At 38.0% G+C, this 22,138-nt stretch overlaps 1 protein-coding gene across 1 annotated transcript in view; it reads left to right on the top strand.

Moving 5' to 3' along the window:
• The window catches only part of LOC136866329 (putative mediator of RNA polymerase II transcription subunit 29), a 254,830-nt gene that overhangs the window by 28,094 nt on the left and 204,598 nt on the right, over positions 1-22,138 (top strand). Inside the window, exon 4 of the mRNA XM_068226696.1 lies at positions 17,365-17,445. Coding sequence (XP_068082797.1) covers positions 17,365-17,445 — 81 coding nt within the window. The remainder of the gene's footprint in view (positions 1-17,364; positions 17,446-22,138) is intronic.

Below are 22,138 nucleotides of genomic sequence, written 5' to 3'. Positions count from 1 at the left end.
TTTGTCAGCCTGTTGTTATCCATTCTGTGTAGGTGTCTGTAGAATTTTAGTCGTCTCTTTCTGATGGTATCTGTGATTTTTTCTGTGAATTGAAAAATTTCGTGTGGTTTCTTTTTCATCCAAATTCCATTTTCGAACTTTGGTCCTAGGATTTTTCTGAGAATTTTCCTCTCTTGTTTCTCGATGCTTTTCATTTGTGACCTGCCGCCAACGATCAGAGTTTCAGATGCATAAAGTGTCTCTGGTTTGATGACTGTATTGTAGTGTTGTAATTTTGCATTTTTTATATACATCTTTTGTTGTATCTGTTCCATGTGATTTTGTAAGCCCTTTGCACTTTAGCAGTTCTTTCTTTGTTAGCTTCCTGATTTAACCCTGCTGGCTGAATAATTTCACCTAGATACTTGAATTTGTCTACTTGGGAAATTATTCCACAATCGGTGATTAATGGTTGATTGTCGAATCTTGATTTAGTACCTTCCATAAACTGTGTCTTTTCAAATGAAATTTGAAGTCCGGTTTTTGCGGCTATTTCATTCAATTCAATTCAAACCCGTGGGGTTTTTTGCCTGTTCCCCTATCGGACACGTCCCAAGTGGTGGATCGGGGGGCTCGCCGGGCTTGTCCAGAGGGCTTGAGGGAAATAAAATACCTCTCGTGGACCAAAAACAGGCACAGCCAGAAAACATGTTGAGGCAACCTCTGAGGCTCAATACCTTAGTTGTAACTATGAGATTGACAAAGATCAATCTCCTCATTATCTTCAACTTACTAGCATGATGGCAACGTCAGTTAATGATGATGATGATGATGATTATTATTATTATTATTATTATTATTATTATTATTATTATTATTATTATTATTATTATTATTATTATTATTATTATTATTATTCTGACTGAAATAACAAAACTTATTCCAATAAGAGAATAAATACTTTAATTAAAAGAATTACCTCAAACTCCGACAACAACGAAAAACAGAAATTAAGAAAAGTATCCTAATTATTGATTAATTAAATCCTAGAAATCAATTAGTGTGAACAATAAAATAACTCAGGCAAGGTTTTGGAGATAATTAATAAATATGACAATAGAATCCTTTAAAATATTTCATGAAATTAATTTTTGAGTAAATAACTTTATGTAAATATACCATCACTGGCTATAAGAAACGATGATTAGGCAATTAAAGTCAAAACAGTTCCTAATGACTACCAGAGTAACCTCAAATTAACATGACACAACGATACAGGCGGAAACAAAGGTTAAATACATGGAGAGGTAGGTAAAATCTTGAGAAATATTTAAAGGTAACATCCGTGAAGTAATAATTGAATAATCACATAAGTTTTTAAAATCCCAAAATTCCTTGAATGGTATAAATTAAATACAATCAGCCAAATCAAACCACCTGACTGTACACCAGAAGAATCAGTCATAATAACAAACTGTGAACTTCAAATGTCACCTTCAGCAACGAACCCGACACTCAAATGTCAAAATCAACTGGGCATATGCCCACAAAAGGTTTACTCTAAGTTACCATGGCAGCAACTCACGTGACACACCAGCAAAATGGCAACCATAAAACAACTTCAGTAGTCATTAGAAAAAGCCTTCACTTTAGCATTTTACGCACGAACTAGGTGGCTGTGAGATAAACAGAACCTATACAAATAATTTGATTAATTAAAAAGAAATACAGTTGAACCACCAGATCAAGAGTTGCACCCATAACATATATATTAATGTAGCTGTTAGAAGCTCCTAAATGTTAGCCTAAAATACCACTTAAAACCTTGAAAGTTATTTGAAGTAAATATTCAATTAAATTACCCTCCTTACCTATCAATACATTACACAATTATGATATGACCTGAATTTCCTCACATTACTGCGAAGTCCATTTTCCTTAAAATTTGAATAAACAGTAACCCTTTAACATCCACAAAGCCAGACGTGTTCCCATTGCACTTCCATAGTAACTTTCCTAGTTTAATCCAATGGTTTCTCCGGTTTTGAAGAAATACGCTTATAGACCAAAGCTACTTACAGTTGTCGGCGAGGTTATTTTAAATTAAAAATCCAATTTGATAGGCTTCACGCCAAGTTGGCGATTGTCTTAGCCAGGATCGAACCTCCTCATCATTTCTTCTTATCTTATTTCCAGAATAATTAGCTTTTCCAGCAGCAGTACATGACAAGCTTCCTTCTTCAACTCGACAAAACACAAATCGAGTTACATGGCATTGTCTCCTCTCATGAATTGACGATCAAGTCAGTTTCATAGGATACCGCAAGATGGCATCAGCATACAGTCGGCCGCTCAGACAAGTACATATCTAACAGCACGGATGCGTTCTCCAAATAAACACAGGATGAGATGACATTTTAATAACTCTCAGCCAACTCAGTGGATCCAAATCTCATAATTGCATTACGTGGAGATACTGATAAGTGGACTCGTTCTACCAAGTTCTTCGTAAATTTGACTCAATTTTGTAATCACATACCCTCTCAACATGTGAAGTTTCATTTTGTTTTCTCCTTCCCTTCTGTGTACTTCATTTCTTTTGTCAGGCAGTGTATTTTTCTGTGAAGCCATGCATGCCTGACTTCACACTATATTTCTTCTTTTCAGGTCTAATTTCATCCATTTCAGCTGTTTTATGACAATGGAGTTAATTTATCATCCTTTCCACTTCTTCAAGCGTAATATCAGTAACAACATTGTCCTCCTACCCATTATCTTGGTTGTTTACAACATCAACAGCAAGATTTCTTTTTACATTGAGAAGCTTTTCAATATATTCCTACCATCTGTCCAGTAATTCAGTGGGATCCACTGTGAGTTCACCTGATTTACCCAACACACTGTACATTTCCTTCTCCCTTGCTTCTTAAGATTCTTTATTACTGTCCAGAAAGGTTTACCCACTTTGTGACCAAGCCTTTTCAGGTTATTACCAGAATCTTTTCCACCTCCATGGTGTAACAGTTAGCACTTATTAGCTGCTCTACTCAGGGACCCGGGTTTGGTTCCTGGTACTGTCAGAATTTAGGTATGGCAGGAGGGCTGGTGTGTGTATAAAATGCCACGTGGAGCTCACCTCCATTAAATGTGTGCCTGGAAAGAGCTGCTCAGGACCAAGACACGAGTTCACTTTTACCGGAATCTTCCCAAGACTACTGCACCCTACGGGTCAGGGTGACCACAGTATTTTTCCCAACTAGTCAGTTACATATCTCAGGGTATTCATGCCTCCAGAAAAATGGTTAATTTTTCTATGTTTTGGTTTAACGTGCGTTCAAAGAGAAAATAATGACACCACATGCGGTCCAGCATTACGTAATTCAACGCTCAGTAGTGGATTTGCGTATGCAAACTTCAGTCAACGTTTCGACAAACACATCTGCTTAACGAGAACCTTACTCACTAAGTATAACTACAGACTACCATTACAAATGAAAACTCATTCCATTCTATAAAAAATCAATCAAGAAACATATTTATTAAATTATCAAGACTTGCAAAAGAAATGGTTAATGTCAAATATTGCTCATGATATTCCAATTGTCAACCTAATAAATAAATATTCTAATTCCTAAATCAAATATTCTAAGTCAGCGCTGACTTATTCCTAAACTAAGTTTTCATATCTTAACATTCTGGGTCGCGTATTCCTGAAATGAATTGTTGCTTTGTTTCATCTTCCTATTAAAATTTACATCTGGTCATTTAAGTATACAGTATATCATAGTCTTCTGATCACGGTCAAAATTCGGTATATCAGTAAATTATTCCATCACTCACGATGATAATTATACACCCTCATCAAAAATACAATCATTACATTGTTCAAATTATCGTGGAAATGAACTGAAAATGAATAAAAGTGTTCTGAATACTAATATCAGTGACCTAAATTACATTGAAAATTACCTGAGTTCGTTGGTGCAGACTACAGTGAAGAAAATGAAATATTGAATGATGCACTAAGCTTCTCGGTCCAATTGCCACTTAAGTATGGCTCCTAGCTAAATATTCGCTCGAATAATATTTCAGATTAACAAAGCATTGATGATATCCTACGTAAATCTCAAATAATTTCCCTACTCTAGCTATATAATTTCTTATGTAACGTATTCCAGTTCAATATGCACGTAGCCAATAAGCATTTTTTCATATATGGATGTGCAAGTGCCTACATTAAGATATTTCAACACTATGTTACCATACTAGTTACATTCTAGTTTGATCTTCCACGCCATTAACATTCATTCAGAATACGACACAGTCATGCATTCATATACCCATCACCGGTTGTTATAATAGTCAAACCACTTTCACACTTTATTAAAATATGCGTAATTTTATTGTCCATACCTTGCTATGGTTCCTCCCTGGGGCATACTTATATTCCGTAGTCGCTTTACTTGTGCTCCAGTATCGCACATTATATATATATATATACACATACGTTTTACTTCCTGTTAATCTGCGCAATAATACATTTAAAGTATCATATATACTTCATTATTTCTGTACCGGGCGGTACACCTCCACGCCGCTAATTCAAACTTTGCGCCAGTTGAAACTCCTCTGCTGGAGGAAGTCTGAACTTTATCTACTGTGTTAATTTTCAAGTTTATCAGAAGATGTCACTACTTGGAAATTTTGAAGTTTCTGAATTGGGTCGTTTTCGATGTATTTTTGTTTTGCCTGTAGTAAGAAGTGTGAACGTTCTCTTCTAGAGGACACTACTGAAGAACTACAATTGTGCATCCTGGTGCGAAGTGAAAGAACTATGTTTTTGGAGAAAATTTGAATTCATAAGTTTGTTCTTTGTTAAATTTCTTGCAGTCATGGTTTAAGTTGGCAATATTAACCCTTTCTTTCCCCTTGTTTTGAATTTAGCCAATCCCGAATTTCTCGAATTAATTTTCCACCAATAATGTGTTTCTTCTTCATCTTGTGTAGGGGTTTTCTTGGTTAACCAATAAAATTCTTGTGGGAGGGTGTTCTCATTCCTGAAACGCCTCGAACTTTCCGCGAGAGTATATAAACTGCTGATTTTAGGGTCTCTGCGCCACTTCAGTAACATCTTTCAGTGTGTAAAGTACGTAGCAGGGGGCGGGAAGCGCCTCTTTCCTCGGGCAGCAGTACATCCACAAGGTAATGGCCGTTTAATAACTTCTTTTTTTTTGCTAGCTCAGCAGTTTAACTCTCGGGGCAGGTCCGAAGCCTTTTACCATGTAACTTCCCTTAAAATGTAAAAACACTTGGTATCTATTCTATCTTTTTAAACTACAAATCGGGATAGAGAGTGCTTAACCCTCTCGAGCTCCCACTCATATTGCATTGAGGTGAACTTATTTTCACAACCTTTCTTCCTTAACGTAATGTAAATTTTTCCTTCTATAAGTCACCTCTTTAGTATGGGATTAGCCCTTGCATTAGCGGCCTAGAGCCAGATTAGGTTTTAAACAAAATATATTAGGAGTGCAAGATCGCCTTCTCTCAAATTGGTATTTTAGAGGCCAGGTAATTAACCTTTTCTCACTTAATAGGCCTCAGTAGGTTGGGTATTTGTACCCTTGTGTCTATATCCTTGGAGGACAGCTTGAAGGTGAAATTTGGTGTGGCCTTTGATAGGCTAGAACTTTGAGAGCTGGTTGCTCTTTCCAAAATAAAAATTGTGTTTTCTGCGCGCCTCGAGCAGGCTTTACTGTGTAATTGGGAGCAAGTGCTCCTGGGCATGATTGGGGTCTTCTACCCCTTTTGTTGAATTCTGTATATCGTAAATTTGGGCTAATTGTTCAAGAATTGTGTGTCTGGCTCTTGGAGCCCAAATCCTGTAACTCTGTAATTGTACATTCTCGAATTGTGGCCTTGCTACTCTGTACCTGCCATTCTTGTTATTTCTTGATTTTGCAAAGAAAATATAACCTTGTTAAATTTTAAATTAACTTTAATTTCGTAGCCTGAGACCTGTTCACCCCCGCACCTTCTTTCACCTCTGCTGTTCCACAGATACCTCGGAACAATTTCATTACTAACCTTCGTTTCAACCCGTATTTAATTCATTTAACATCTATAATTATCGCGTTTAACCTCCAATATTAATTAAACACAACGATACGTATCACTCCAATAGCGCAGAATTCGTTCCTCAAAACGCATTTTGTCATACAATTTAACATATAACCCCAAATTCAGTATCTATTTTTTTTCAATATAATAACACAGCAAAGAGTATGGTAATTTAACTTAACCAATTCAAACATGCGTCCCTCTGTGACGTAAACTGGGTTTGACTGGTATTACATCATTTATGGATCTTTCTAACTAACCGGGATTCTATGAAACATATGTTACACTACGTCGCACTTTTAAATCGTATTCTTACTTTCTTGGATAAGATGATATAGTAAATATGTTACCAATCTGTCACAAGATATCGTCTTAAATATTTCACACTGCACTTTCTTGTATTCACTGCACACTTAATTATCTCACGTTTAGGCTATTCAGATCTATTGCATATACTGGTAATACTCTACATAAGAAATTATACTACTTAATACTATTACTTAGCTCGCCATTCAATATCTCGGGCCTTAGTTGCTCTTCGGTCTGGTCACAGGCCTTGGATTGAGAACTGGGCAGGTTCTCCATCACTGGTATCTTGGGTAGAGTGACCTCCTCCACACGGGTCGGGTGGTTTTAACTGCCAGGATGACATCTCCCTCCAGGTTGGTCTATGCCGATTTAGCAAGCCATTATCTGTTCAGGAACACAGTAGACAATATCCATCGATACTGGAAAATGTGAATTCATCATGGTTCTGCGGAGTATATATATATTTTTATAATGATTGCCTCTTTATTTAGGCTATCGTTGCTATTATTTCCACTTAATATAGCTCAATTTCAAGCTCTCGCGACTCAATCAACTTCTTGTTTCCGAACGATTTTGCGTCTAAGTATTTTGACGACCTTTTCGAAATTTCTGGATTTTATTTCTTCTTTACTGTATTTCAACGTTTATCTCTTCGTTTTCTTCAATATTACCGACCTCTGAGCTTAAAATTCACGTTAGATACTGCAAATCTTGCTTATTTTTTTTTAGAGCGCTGTTCAGGAAGCCTTTTCCTTACAAGGTCAATTTTTTAAGTCAGTTTTTATAATAATCCAATTGACCCTTCTTATTTTTTTAAAACAATTCTATCGATTCTACACCATTGTACACCGCCTTCATAGTGGTAGGTTTAAGTTAGTCATGGCCTTCTGACATATATAAGTATCGATATCCTACTACACATTTCTTTGCCTTGGCTGGCCTCTATATTCCGTAGGCGCCATTTTGTATTACGTCCAGTAAATGCATCGGGTACACTACTGTACTTCTTGGATTCAAGAATTATTTGTTTCGCTCTGTTTCTTTCATCTACGTACAACTCCCTGTCTGCATCAATCCTTGTTTGGGGTCATTTCTGATGCACCTTACTTTTATGTTTACAAGCTGCCCTCACTTCATCATTCCACCTAGATGTTTGCTCTTTGCTGGGTTGAGTAGCTCAGACCATTGTAGTACTGGCCTTCCAACCCCTACTTGACAGGTTTGTTCCTGGTTCAGTCCAGTGGTGTTTAAAGGTGCTCAAATATGTTGGCCTCGTATCAGTAGATGTACTGGCATGTAAAAGAACTTCTTCAGGACAAAATTTGGTCACCTCGGCGTCTCTGCAAACCGTTGAAAGTAGCTTTTTTCTTTGTTGCTATTTTGCTTTATGTCGCACCAACATAGTTAGTTCTTATGGCGACGATGGGACAGGAAAGGCCTAGGAATGGGAAGGAAGCGGCTGTGACCTTAATTAAGGTGCAGCCCCAGCATTTACGTGGTGTGAAAATGGAAAACCATCTTCAGCGCTGTCGATAGTGGGGTTCGAACCCACTATCTCCCGGATGTGAGCTCACAGCTAGAAAGTAGTTAGTGGGATGTAAAAACCAATAACATTTTTTCTTTACACATAGCTGTTCGTAGGCATTCCCTTGCTGTTTCTACTGCACTAACCCTGTATGCTAACCATTCTCTTTCCATATCCTGAACCTGCTTACTGTCCATTTTTTGTGACTTTTCACCGATCATATCCATGTACTTTTGTCCAGTTCTCACATATTGGAGATTCTTTTCTCTTATTCTTCTGCGGATAGATTTCACTTTCGATGGTCATTTAGATGTCTTCAAACCAAAGAAAAAATCCGCAAACACTTCATATGGAAATCCAAGGTCGGTGAAATCTGTCCCCTTGTTTAATATTTGTAAGATCAGAAAACCTGCTCCTAATACTCATCTAGGTCTGTTGTCATCTGAGCAAGCCCATCCTATGGAGAGATTATTCATAGACTACACTGGGCCATTTCTGAGGTCAAAGTCCGATCATCATTTTGAATTTATTTGTCTTGATGTCTTCTCGTGTTTTACATACCTATTCCCAACCCGTATGGCTAATAATAACACAACCATTTCTTGCTTAAACAGATCTTTGCTTGCTTCTTTTGGAACTTACCAGTTTCTAGTAAGTGATAATGCCAAAGCATTTACTTCTGTCCAGTTTCATAATTTCTGTTTTGACTTGTCGATTTCTCATGTATCTACCACCTCGTATTATCCAAAGCTTAATTATGCCGAGAGAGTTAATCAAAACCTTAGATATCCTCTAATTGCCCATCACTATTCTGACCACTCGAAGTTGAATTCACCGTTTAACTGGTTATCTCATGCTTTCAAAACTGCTGTTCATGAGAGTCACAGGTAAACTCCTGCTGCATTAATGTTAGCTTTTTATACCTAATTATCCGTTCTCTAATGAGGTCAATCAATGATCTCCTTCCAGGTGTAGACAACTCAGAAACAATCCATGTTACTAGGCATCGTGCTCGTAAAAATGTAAAGGTTTCTTATGTTCAAGCTCAGCATAGTACAATCACGGGCGAAGACCACATAATTTGTTGGAGGGTGACCAGGTCTTTGTCAAGACTTGTCCTGTTAGTAGTGATGCAGACCATATTATTAGTAAGTTGGCTCCCCAGATTTTGAGGTCCCTGCACCATTTTGAAATGTTTGACTCCTGTATCTTTACTAGCGAGTGATCCTGATAGGAGGAGGATCAGTAAAGTACATTTATCGCAAATGATTTGAAAATGCAATTTTTTTTTTAGTGGCTGGCCAGCCCACAATGATGTTACCACTGCATATGTAAAGTCTGTGCGTTAAGGTGTTCAGATGGATATCCATAGGTTTAGGAAAAAAAAAAATATTGTTATCAGTATTTCAGATTTCTTGTAAATATGAATTCTATGATTTCTTTGCTAAGTGTTACTTTGTAAATTATAGGTTATTTAAGGATAGGCTTGTTTTATGTAGCTTAAAATTTAGAGGGCCACTATAAATTTTTGCAGCAGGAAAATTCTTGCACGTTCTTTTACTTTTTCAAATTCCTTCTTTTCTAAATTTGTGCCTACCCAGGGAATTGTTGGGCTCCTCTGTGATGATTGCCCTTGCTGAAATTTATTAACCAATACCAATTACAGTAGAAGTCCATTATAGCAAGAATTCACACCAGCAAAAAATTTACTTGCTACACCGGATTTTCATTATACCCGATTTTTCATAAAAGTCGGGGAAAACCCCATACATATTAAAATTGGTATGAAATGGCGATCGGTTTGTTCAAAACTTTAGTTTTCATAGATGATATCCACACTACGGTTTACTCTTTCTTTATTTTTCGAAATCCAATACTACGTGAAAATATATGTTTAATTTCATTCTGTAAAAATTATGGTATCACTCCAGAGGTCACTGTGACAAATGTTTCAGTTTTCTTCTTCAAACAACATCACCTAACCTAACCGTATATAGAACATGAAAACATATTTCAAGCGCAAATAGAGAAATGATAACCTCCTCGCTACAAATTTACTTGGGAATAGCCTTTCTGAAATGTAACTAGATACGAGAAAAGATAAACTAACCTCTGAAATCAATGATGCACTCAGCCATATTTTGAGGTGTATCCCATTCTATTTAATTGCAGTATTCAGCATTAAAATTAAGCAGTCGTTTACTTCAGTCTGTGTTTCTAACGAGTTAACAACTGTTGTCGGCGGATCAGCCACGTCATTTACGGTACGCATTTATTATGAAAACGTGTTATCCTCTTTCACTTTGAATTCTCTTTTAGAGAACGGGAATCAATGTGTATTACTAATCGACTCCGACATCGCCTTCGATTGTCGATGAGAGAGTCGCAAGTGCACATAGCGAGAAAACGATACCGTACTGAAGATGATAGATTGCATTTTGTGGCAGATGTTCCAGTTTTCTTATTCAAACAGTATCACCTAACCTAACATAACGTACTATACAACTTATAATTTGGGTCCACCTTATTCAATACATAGAAATTGTTGCATAGTTTTAATTACCACATATATTTCAAACAGTTCTAGTTTCGACGCCCATCTGCGTCATCATCAGCTGATAGAAGTTTGTAGAAAAATTGACAATTATATAATGTTTATCAACGTCAAAATGATCACAATTTAAAACTAAATTAACATCATGAAACTGTGTTAAAAATATACTGTCTCTAAGTTCAAATTTTCTACAAGTCCCAGACTTGTATGCAGAAAATGGGTATTACTAATCGACTCCGACATCGCCTTTGATTGTCGATGAGAGAGTCGCAAGTGCACATAGCGAGAATACGATACCGTCGATGAGAGAGTCGCAAGTCCCAGACTTGTATGCAGAAAATATGAACTTAGAGACAGTATATTTTTAACACAGTTTCATGATGTTAATATGGTTTTAAATTGTGATCATTTTGACGTTGATAAACATTATATAATTATCAATTTTTCTACAAACTTCTATCAGCTGATGATGACGCAGACGGGTGTCGAAACTAGTACTGTTTGAAATATATGTTGTAATTAAATCTATGCAACAATTTCTATGTATTGAATAAGGTGGACCCAAATTATAATATAAGTTGTAATCTTGGTTCAATACGGACAAACAATGAAGTTTATTAATTTAACTACTGTACTATATGTATCAGGAAAACATATTCCAAGTGCAAGAAGAGAAATTATAAACTTCTCGCTATAAATTTCATGATAATAGCCTTGCCGAAATTTAACCAGATGCACTCTGCCATATCTCGAGGTGTATCCCATTCTATTTAATTGCAGTACTCAGCAATAAAAATTAAGTGATCATTTACTTTGCCTTTATTTCTAATGAGTTAGCAACTGCTGTTGACCATGTTATTTACGTATTTGTTACGAAAACATGTTTTCCTATTTCATTTCTAACTTTATGTACGGAACAGTAGTAGACAGGAATTACAGGCACAAATTGACTCTGACACACTGCCGTATCGATCCTCCTATACTGCCTGCTCTATCCGAGGCTTTTTGCAAATAGACTGCGACAAAAATTCTTCGCTAGATGGCAGACGTAGACGCACAAGTTCTCAGCGCATTATTATGATGACAGCCTACAAAACACTATGTGGCATAGACATATGTTCACTGAAGTTTGTAAATTACATCAGGAATATTAAATATCGCAAAATTACCTGTATGAAGTCGCAGTTGGCCTCTTCTTGTCACAATTTTAAAGATTTTCCTGGACGAAGACTTGGAACGATACACCAGGCGGCTAACAAGTTGTGTTTTTCCCAACCCAATATCAGTTAATAGAGGTCTTATGAACTTGGTTTGCTGATATTCTTTGACCTCACACTGTGACAGAACTCATGCTGAAAGGGAAGAAGTAGCAAGTCCTTGTATTATGCTCATAAGTTTGGAGAACATCAAGGCACAGCAGCTACAACAAACTCCTGCAGATGCTTCATCAGAACACCAAAACAAGATTTAGGGTATTGAAGTCGTCCTCTGTCCTGATGCATAATCAGTTCCATTTATTGGTGTCATAGCTCTGGACAGTGAGATGTTTCTGACAGAAATGTCACCCTCCATCCTCTCTCCAACAATACGACCCGAAGTACCCACAAATGAAGCTCTGATTTTTTAATTCTTGATTGATTGGGACGTTATAATTTGGATATTTGATATTGTCCAAAATGTCTAAACATGAAGTTGTTTTGTGATTGTCCTCCACGGCTTTAATCACTTTCTGAAATAAGATGTTAAGGTTTAAAGGCTACAGAGCGAGAGTAATCTGAGTGAGGATATCAAACTACTTTCTTTATAGGACCTAGTCTAGATATAGCCGACAGCCACTTTTCTCTTACTTCCCTTGTAGATGGTATTTTATGGAATCGTATCTCTTCTGGCTGCAAACTGCCTTGCCAAGATGGTACAGTACTTCGAGGAAAAATCTGAAGTTTCATTTCTAAAAAAAAATGCACAAAAGAAAGAAAACATGTACACTTTAAAAGGACTTTTAAAATATCTATAAGCATAACGTGATTAGTTCATTTCACAGTTCTATACAAAATATCACTTGTACAAACGGAGGTACGAAATAACTCGGCTTATTGCACACAGAAATCCATGAATAACACAATTAACACAATGCAACACCCACACTGACTGCCTTGGAATATTGATGAGAGAGCTTTGCAAGTGCTCGTAGTGAGAAAATGATACCGTACTGAAGATGATAGATTGCATTTTATGGCAAATGTTTCAGTTTTCTTATTCAAACAGCATCACCTAACTGTACTACATACATCCTTCCCGCGTCCAGGATAGGTGACATAAAGGAATCCCCACCAGATCTCAGGATTCATTATTTTTATCTTCATTAATATTTTTAACGTGGGATGCAGACAATGCTGATACACTAAATATTTCTACCTCTTATCAGGATTGATGGACGTCCCCATCTGATATATCATTAAATTGCAAGAGAAGCGATAATTCAATAGCTTAAATCTAAGTTGACCTTAGTTATACCAGAAAACTTCAAATAATACATCATATAAATCTTAACTATTAACATTTAGAAAGATAGGAAACTTAAAAGGGTCCACCTTTTCAATACAAATAAATGTTATAGTTTATTTACAACATATATTTACACTTGGAACTAGTTTCGACGCTGTTTGGCGTCATCTTCAGCCAAAATGTGGGAAATAGGCTAGCATGTAGATATTTATATTGCACAAGGTGTTACATCAGTGTGAATAAATGAGAGAACATGAAGACACAAAGTACAATGTCAGTTTCAAAGTGGTCATGAAGGGTGAGTCAAAATTGTATAAACATGAGATAACATAATCACTTAAACAATAAACATATAAACATATAAACTGTAACAAAACCATGCGGAAGTACGAGATGATTGGCATTGGAGATTCAAATTATTTCAGACACTCTTCCATTGAATGTTGCCTGCCGCGAGTGTAGTACAAAACATCGGTTATATTTCAGTAAACACAATCTTCTCAAAAATGCACATAACATTATAAAGTATTTGGGTTGAGATGAAATTTGGCAGTTAGGGATTGAAATCACTTATTCAATAAGCGTCGATTCAAAAAACAGCTGTGAAGGGTTAGACAAGAATTGCACAAGCGTGAGTTTGGACTCGATAAATGCAAAAAAACACATGAAACACACTCGAAAATGTAGGTTCGTGATGGATTTGGCACAAAAGGTCTGCGTTTAATCATTCATTGAATGGCACCGGTGCGAGTGTAGTTCAAATGTGAGTTAGGATTTAACAGCCTCTTAGAATTGCACGTGACATCTGAACTCATGGTGCGAGATGAACTTGGCAGTGAAGGTTCGAATTGTAGATATTCAGTAATGTCAATTCAAAACAGTCCATGAAGGGTGAATGCAAAAGCTATATCATACGAGTTAGGACTCATTAAATAATATTTTCAAATACAAATAACATATTCAACTTTTCGTAGTACAAGGTGAAACTGGCAGTTAAAGAATTAAAAATTTTTTGTAGGATTTCTTCGTCAGGTACCATATAGGTCAAGCGCAGCATAAGTATGAGACAGGGATCAACATATCCAAACTGGTACAAATGCATATTTGAATCCAAGTGTGAGATGAACATGGCAGATAAAGAGTCACTTTGTTGAGGGTGTAGTATACATATTCAGCTCGACAAGAATATAAAATTGGTATTAAGGAATACGTTCCTCTGAGAGCTTGGAGGTTGACTGTGCCAGTATTTGTGGTGTATTGTTGCAGCGTTACGTGTAGGGTGGGGGCAGGTTTCTATGATGTTTATTGCGGGACCTAAGGCGGCAAAGCTATGGCGCGAGATGAAGAGGAACAGAGCGTGTTGGATAGTTTAGGTCTGGGGAGCGGCCATTGTTGGATTAGGAGGGGAGAGGGAAGGAGCGGTAGGGGAGGAGGAGTGGAAGGAGGGGAAATATGGAGGGTGATGTGGTGAAAGTGTGTGGAGTGACATTATTATGCATAATGTGAAAGACAGATCTGTTTTTCGGGATATTCATGTTTTTGAAAAATTCAATGAGAAAGTCGTATAGGATATTTGGTTTCTCTGAGATATCATTTAAGTTTAGGTTGGGATTGAAATATTGGTCTAAATGAATATAGAGGTTTTCAGTGACGTCTAGGAAAGAACCTTTGTTTAGAATATCTAATATCTAATACCTAAAGATCTTGATTTATTTCAGTAAAGTTGTGCTTAAATTCTTTTATATGTAGGCCGACCGCGGAAAAACGGTTGTGTTTTATGGCATTGACATGTTCTGCATATCTGATTTTAAAGTTGCGTCCTGTTTGCCCTAGGTAAGAACTTTTGCAGTCTTGGCAAGAAAACCTATATACACCTGATTTAGAAAAAGGACTACTTTTATTTATCGATGAAGAGTTGTGTAGGATCTCTGTGCTTCTATTGTTAGTACGAAAGGCTATTTTAACGTTGTGTTTTTTAAGAACGTTAGTGACGTTGTAAATTTCTTTATTGAAGGTAAATGTGGAAAACGTGGCAGTGCTAGTATTGTCTTTTATTAGGGTGATTTTGGGCGGTGTCTGAATTTATTGATTATTCTTTCAATAAAGGTTTCATTATATCCATTAAATTTTGCTATAGAGCGAATGATGTTCAGTTCTTTATTTAAGTTTTTTCTGGACATTGGAATTTTGAATGCTCGGTCTACTAAGCTATTATATGTAGCCGCTTTGTGTGTTTGGGGATGTAGTGAATCATTTCTTATAGTAGTGGCCGTTTGAGTGGGCTTTCTATAGATACTATATGTGAACGAAGAGGGGTGCCTATTGATTGTTAGGTCTAGAAAGTTGATGGAGTTGTTTATCTCTGATTCTAAGGTAAATTTAATGTCATGATCAATGTTATTAAGGTTTTTGAGGGTGGATGGCGCGTCTATGGAGCGTTCATTTAGGATTATAAATGTGTCATCGACCTAGCGTTACGTGTAGGGTACTTTAAGGTTAAACCTATGGACGTGAGCAACAATCGCTAACAAACAACTGCAGGTGTACATTGGAAATCGGTTATTGGGACATAATAGATTCCCTAAATTCCTAGGAGTTACTTTAGACAGAACACTCTCCTTTAGACAACACCTTCGTAACGTCCAATCCAAAGTAAGAACTCGCAATAGCATAATCCAAAAATTGTGTGGTACAACTTGGGGTTCAACAGCAACTTTACTACAATGCACCGCTTTGGCACTTGTGTTCTCGGCTGCTGAGTACTGCGCTCCTGTTTGGTTGAATAGCCCTCACACCAACCTCATAGATACACAGCTCAACACCACGATGCATCTCGTCACTTGCACAATAAGGTCTACACCCACATATTGTCTACCTATTCTGAGCCATACTCCCCACCAGATCTTCGACGTAAAAACACTCTCCTCAGGGAATTTAAGAAATTAATAAATAATCCCCAATTACCAATACATGACGACATTGACGATGTTCATCTGAATCGTCTAAGGTCTCGAAATCCACCCATAAGAACTGCAATAGAACTGAAGAATGCCAACTTCAATATTACTAAGGAATGGCAGGGAAGACAAGATACTAAGCCTGAGTCAACTTTGCCACGCATAGGATCATCACTGCCACCTGGATTTGAGCTTCCTCAGAAAATCTGGTCTACTCTTAACAGGATACGATTGGGCCATGGTAACTGTGCAGATTTCCACTACAAGTGGAAAAGAATTCCTATGCCTAACTGCGACTGTGGTGCCTCTAAGCAGACCATCCTGCACATTATCAGCAAATGTCCAAAAAAGAAAGTACAGTGGCGATATCAGTGACTTTGCTCATGCGCTTCCAGAGACAGTTAGCTATATAAATAATCTGGATATAAATATAGCCTATAGTTTGTTCTTCAAAACCATTGTGTGTTGTATCTGTAAAGCCATATGCTAAATAAATAAATAAATTAATAAATAAATAAATAAATAAATTATGCTTCTTGATGTTTCATAAAAATAGTGTATTTTCCATTGTTACAAAATTTGAAAGCGTTATCTCAAGTGGTTTTTACAGAATAAATTATTTAGTGAAGGTATTCCACAACTATACCTGACAAGCAAATTATAACTGTAGGTTTTGCCAGACTGTGAGTCAAAGATAGTCCATCGTAAAGGGTTAAAAAGTATATTTGAGACTGCTGCATTTTCCCACTGTCACATTATCATTTACTGCTATTAACAAAAATAATGAGCGAGTGGCTGCGAGGTGTGTGTCATGTAGCTGTCAGCTTGCATTCGGGTTATATTGAGTGGGAACCACAGTGTCGGCCCTGAAGATGGTTTTCTGTAGTTTTCCATTTTCCCATTATCACACCAGGCAAATTAAATTAATTAAAGCCACGGTCATTTCCTTTCCGCTCCTAGACCTTTCCTCTCTCTTAGCTGCAATTAGACTTATCTGTTTCAGAGTGATGCAAAAATAAAGAACTTTTGTCTTTGCATATAAGCATGCTGGGGGACCATCTTCCTGAATACCGTACTACCTTACTTTTTCAGAAAAGTCCTGATGAAATAAATCCTTGTCCCTCAAAACTTCATTTTTTACAGAAATAAATTCAAATGGAAGTATAGAGTCAGTATCATAATCAAACATATTAAAATCTTAATCAAGGCCATGGTATCGCTGAAGACCTATACGAGTTAGTATGACAATAAGTTGGTAGCAAAACAAAATCTTCCTCTCCATCAGACTAAGAATACACCATGACCAATATAGACTTGTAGACAAACAAAAATTCTCTCTCTTAATTTTCCTTTGCTCAAATTGATAATCTCTTCAATTTTTCAAATTGACTTGAGAATTTTTTTTGTTGTTTCAGCTGAAATACTCCGTGAAATTTTGAGGGCAACGGAAGTCAGTAGTGACAGGCGAGAAGAAGAAATGAACCTGAAGGCCAAGGGTGAGTAGATCGTCCAAAATGCATCCAAAGGAACCAGAATACAAAAGTTTAATCCCATGCATAAGGACATCAGTTTCTTATATTCTATAAAATAAGGTTCCTAGGTAATACTAAAAATCGAGGTGTGAGAGTTTACCCATTCAGGCATGCATGAATTCCTGAGGAAATATTGAAAACGAAGTACAATGACAATGTGCATGCGTGGAACTCCACAATTCTTCTGATCACAGGAAATTTGTAAAAACATTTTGATGGAGACCCCTGGTAAATGTGGAAGCTAGCATATTTTTCTGTACTTTCATGTGTGTGAAATGCAGCCAAGTCCATGTGGTATGCAGACATTTGCAATATTTCTATAAGGATGGCTCAAGAATGTTGAACAGGTAATCACATTGTGAAAGGAGTTCCAAAATAGTGAAAATGTTTAATCCATACTCCATAACCAATATTTTGAAAGAGAAGGTAAAATAAGAATTTCCACCGCAAGAGGATGGATCGATATCAAGTAATGACGGCAGCAGAATTGTCCAGGAACTAGACATGATATTGAAAGGAACAAACAAGTGTCAAATCTAGTTACATATATGTAGAGAGAGACAGGAACATGGAAAGGAACGCATAATAGGATAAACACAATCACTATAGGATGATGAGAAAGTACAACTACCATGCAAGTGGCTGTACGGTTTGGGTCGTGTAGCTGTGAGCTTGCATTCAGGAAATGGGTTTGAACCACACTGTCAGCAGCCTGGAATATGGTTTTCCATTTTCGCACCAGGCAAATGCGGGGGTGTACTTTAATTAACCCTAGAACTGCAGGCCATCTTTCTGGAAGATGGTGCACTATTTTGTCAAGTACAATCGTCTTCCTGATAGACAGTGTCTTTCTTCCTCTGTAGGTTTATAATTGGACAACAGATGGCACTTAGATACCAGCTGAATACTGATACTTTTATTTTCACTTTTGAAAGTCTGAAGAAGTTTGCACTGACTGAGCAAATGTCATGGGATAGCAGAGCACTGATGCGCAGGTGTGCCCCCTGTGCCAGCGGCAGTTGTATAGGAGACCTTGTGAACAGTGGCTGTGCATGTGACAGGTGTAACATGGAATGTCGTCATGAACTGACACCGTTCGAACGGAGTATGGTGGTCGGTGCCCGACGGATGGGAAGTGCAATTTCGGAAGTCGTACAGGAATTCGGCTTCACACAATCAAACGTGTCCAGGGTGTATCATGAATGGTTGAATGCGGGTGTCACCGTTCACAACAGACGAACGACCGCCTGTCCAGCCACCCTTGATGACCGTGACCGGCGACATCTGAGATGGATTTTCAATAGTGACAGGCGGGCAACCGTGCAACAAATCACGGCTCAATTCAACATAGGCCATGCCAGACACGTCTCTCAGTGGACAATCCGTAGGAACATGGTTCCTATGGGGTATGGGAGCCGGCGCCGCACATGGGTGCCACTGTTAACTCTTTCCCGCGGATTGCGATGTAAAGCGTACTGGAGTCGCACATTGTCTCCCGCGGGTTGCGTAGTAAAGCGTACTCGACTTTCAAACCGACTTCCTCTGCCATCTGTCTGCTAAACACATAACTTTTTGGAACCAGTGAATTCCCTACGCTTCCTAGATACTACTGGCATGCACGGAATCCTAAAATAAAGTGTTCTTTTATATGGTTTCTTAGATAGAACAGACAGCTGACTGAATGTAAACAACCAGCCGAGTTGGCCATGCGCGTAGAGGCGCGCGGCTGTGAGCTTGCATCCGGGAGATAGTAGGTTCGAATCCCACTATTGGCAGCCCTGAAGATGGTTTTCCGTGGTTTCCCATTTTCACAAGAGGCAAATGCTGGGGCTGTACCTTAATTAAGGCCACGGCCGCTTCCTTCCAACTCCTAGGCCTTTCCTATCCCATCGTCGCCATAAAAAAAATTTTAACATATTGCAGCAACATGGCTGCTCATAACCTGTTGAGTGCGGAGGATATTTGTTATAAATTAGATCAATATGTTAATATGTTGACAAATGCAATGGTAGTGAGTTTGAAGTTGTAGGTATGATAATAAAAATGGTAAGGGAAGCATTTGGGACAGGATATGAATCTGAGAGAAATCGAAATATGGCACAGGACTGGAAATGTTCATTCAGGTACTGTCTCCTTTTAAAATATTAGGCCTACTTGTAAAAACATAATTATCAATTTTAATTCTTCAGTTAATTCTGTTTCGGACTATGAGCCTCTACTTAATTACATAATAGTCTATTCTAACTAATGTCAATTTATCTTCCAATCCCATTCAGTCAAAAAATGTTTTTAGTTTGTATGTCCGAGAGGAAGCATGATTTGCTATCTAAATATCTTCATCCGACTGATCCTGAAAATGAAATAAATTGGGAGATTCATGGTGAATTCCTGCGTTGTCTGTATTACTAAGAAAATAAGGGCTCCATCATGTCCAGTAATTTAGACTGACTTCAAGAACAAACAATTTAACATTATGCATCATACTGGATGCTTCCTGATGTATCATTCTGAACTGGGGGGAGGGTGTCCTTGCGTGTAATTAGGTGATCTCATTTTATCATTTTAGAATAACTATAGTGTATTTTTCATTGTTACAAAATTTGAAAGTGATATCTTAAGGGACTTTTACAGAATAAATTATTACTTTAGGTTTCGCCCGACAGTGAGTCAAAGATATTCCGTGGGAAAGGGTTAATCCAACGTCATCGGGCACAACGGCGCGCATTTGTCGCCAGTCACCAGGGATGGACACTGAAACAATGGCGCAACATGATATGGTCGGACGAATCACGATTTCAACTGCACCATGCCGATGGGGGGCATCGTGTATGGCGCAGACCACATGAAGCGATGGATCCCTTGTGCCTCGAAGGTGTGGTCCAGTGCTCTGGTGTGTCTGTTATGGTCTGGGATGCATTTTCCTGTTATGGAATGGGTTCCCTAGTTGTTCTGGAAGAGACTTTGAATGGTACGCGGTATGTTGAGTTGCTCGGAGACCATCTCCACCCATTTTTGGCCTTCCAGCGCCCAGACGGTTCTGAGGTGTTTCAAGATGATAACGCTCTGCCACATCGCTCCCATGTCGCCCGGGAATGGTTCCAGGAACATGCAGCGGAGGTCCAACAACTGCCATGGCCACCCAGGAGCCCCGATATGAACCCTATCGAGCATATCTGGGATGTCCTGGAACGCAGGCTCCGTGCCATGGATCCTGCACCCACGAACAGACCAGCATTGGCGGCCGCTCTGCAAACGATTTGGTGTCAGCTGTGTTCAGAGGAATACCAAGGACTTGTCGACTCATTTTCACGGCGTCTCACTGCAGTTTGCAGGGCCAGAGGAGGCCCCACACACTATTAGGTGACTATCCCATGACGTTTGCTAAGTCAGTGTATTTAGCTGTAGAAGTGAATGTACTTTTATATGTTCTTAGACTCAAGATGGCAGCCACTTTGTTGAAAATTCTGATATTGAGCACTTAATTTTCTAAGATCTTAGTGACAGTACTGATGGTGACAGTGATTACTGTGGTAATTCTGATAAGCAAATTATTCCTCTTTTTTGGGAGGAGCAGCAAAATTAGAGTCAGTTTCTTACTTGAAGTCCCTCGGAAGCACAATCTCCAAAGACAACACTGTCAAGCAGGAAATACTCAGCAGGACACAGAAAGCATCAGACTTTTACAATCAAGTCAATAAACCACTCTGGGACTGCAAAATACCACAAAAAGTAAAAACAATCCTGTACCACACGTTCTTCATACTGATTCTCACATATGGTTTAGAGACATGTACTATACTAAACAATGACTACAGCAGAATTCAGGCAACAGAAATGAGATTCATTGGAACTATGAATCAAACTACATGAAAGGACAAAATCACGAATGAAGGAAGCAGGAAATCCCTATTACCAGCATAATAAACAAACATAGACTTCAGTGATATGGGCAAATTATGAGAATGAAGAGTGAGAGACCTGCCAGACTTTACTGTCCAAGGAAAGAGACCAAGGGGAAGACCAAGGAAATGTTGGATAGACACAGTGAAATCAAATGTGGAGGAAAGACGTCTGAAATGGAAAGATGTCCTGGAACAGAAGATGTATGCATACAGGAAAAGATGGCAAGTGCTTGTACACTACACCCAGGAAACTGGGGTTGGAAAATGATGATGATGAGTAAGAATAAATCATTTGGAGACAATATGAAAGATTTGCCAGATGGATTTTAAGATGAATACCCATCCAGAACAGGACAATGAGAATAGATACGTGGAAAAGTATAATTGGAAAATATTGGGAATTAGTGGGTCCAAAAACAAAGGGATTAGGAATCTTCAGCTAGAAAAAGGATATACTCTGAAATATTCTGGAGTAAGCAGAGATCAGAGAGCCAAAGGAGAACTGAGTGTTAAAGTAATGTTCTGGAAAGCTGTAAGCTGTAGAATTGTAAGAGTAGACCTTCAGAGGTGGAGAGACTCTCCTGGATCCAGATATATGCTCTGACTGAGGAAATAACACGTTAAAGGGAGCATAATATCATCGTCCCTATACACAAGAAGAGAAGCCAAATAAATATTGGAACTACCATGCCATATGCCTCTCCTGTGTAGCATTTAAATTGTATACAAGGATATTTTAAAAGCATATGTGACAG

Source organism: Anabrus simplex, chromosome 3, assembly GCF_040414725.1.
Source record: "Anabrus simplex isolate iqAnaSimp1 chromosome 3, ASM4041472v1, whole genome shotgun sequence".
NCBI lineage: Eukaryota > Metazoa > Arthropoda > Insecta > Orthoptera > Tettigoniidae > Anabrus > Anabrus simplex.
The sequence above is the reverse complement of the archived record's forward strand: the minus strand, read 5'-3'. Positions and strand labels throughout refer to the sequence as shown.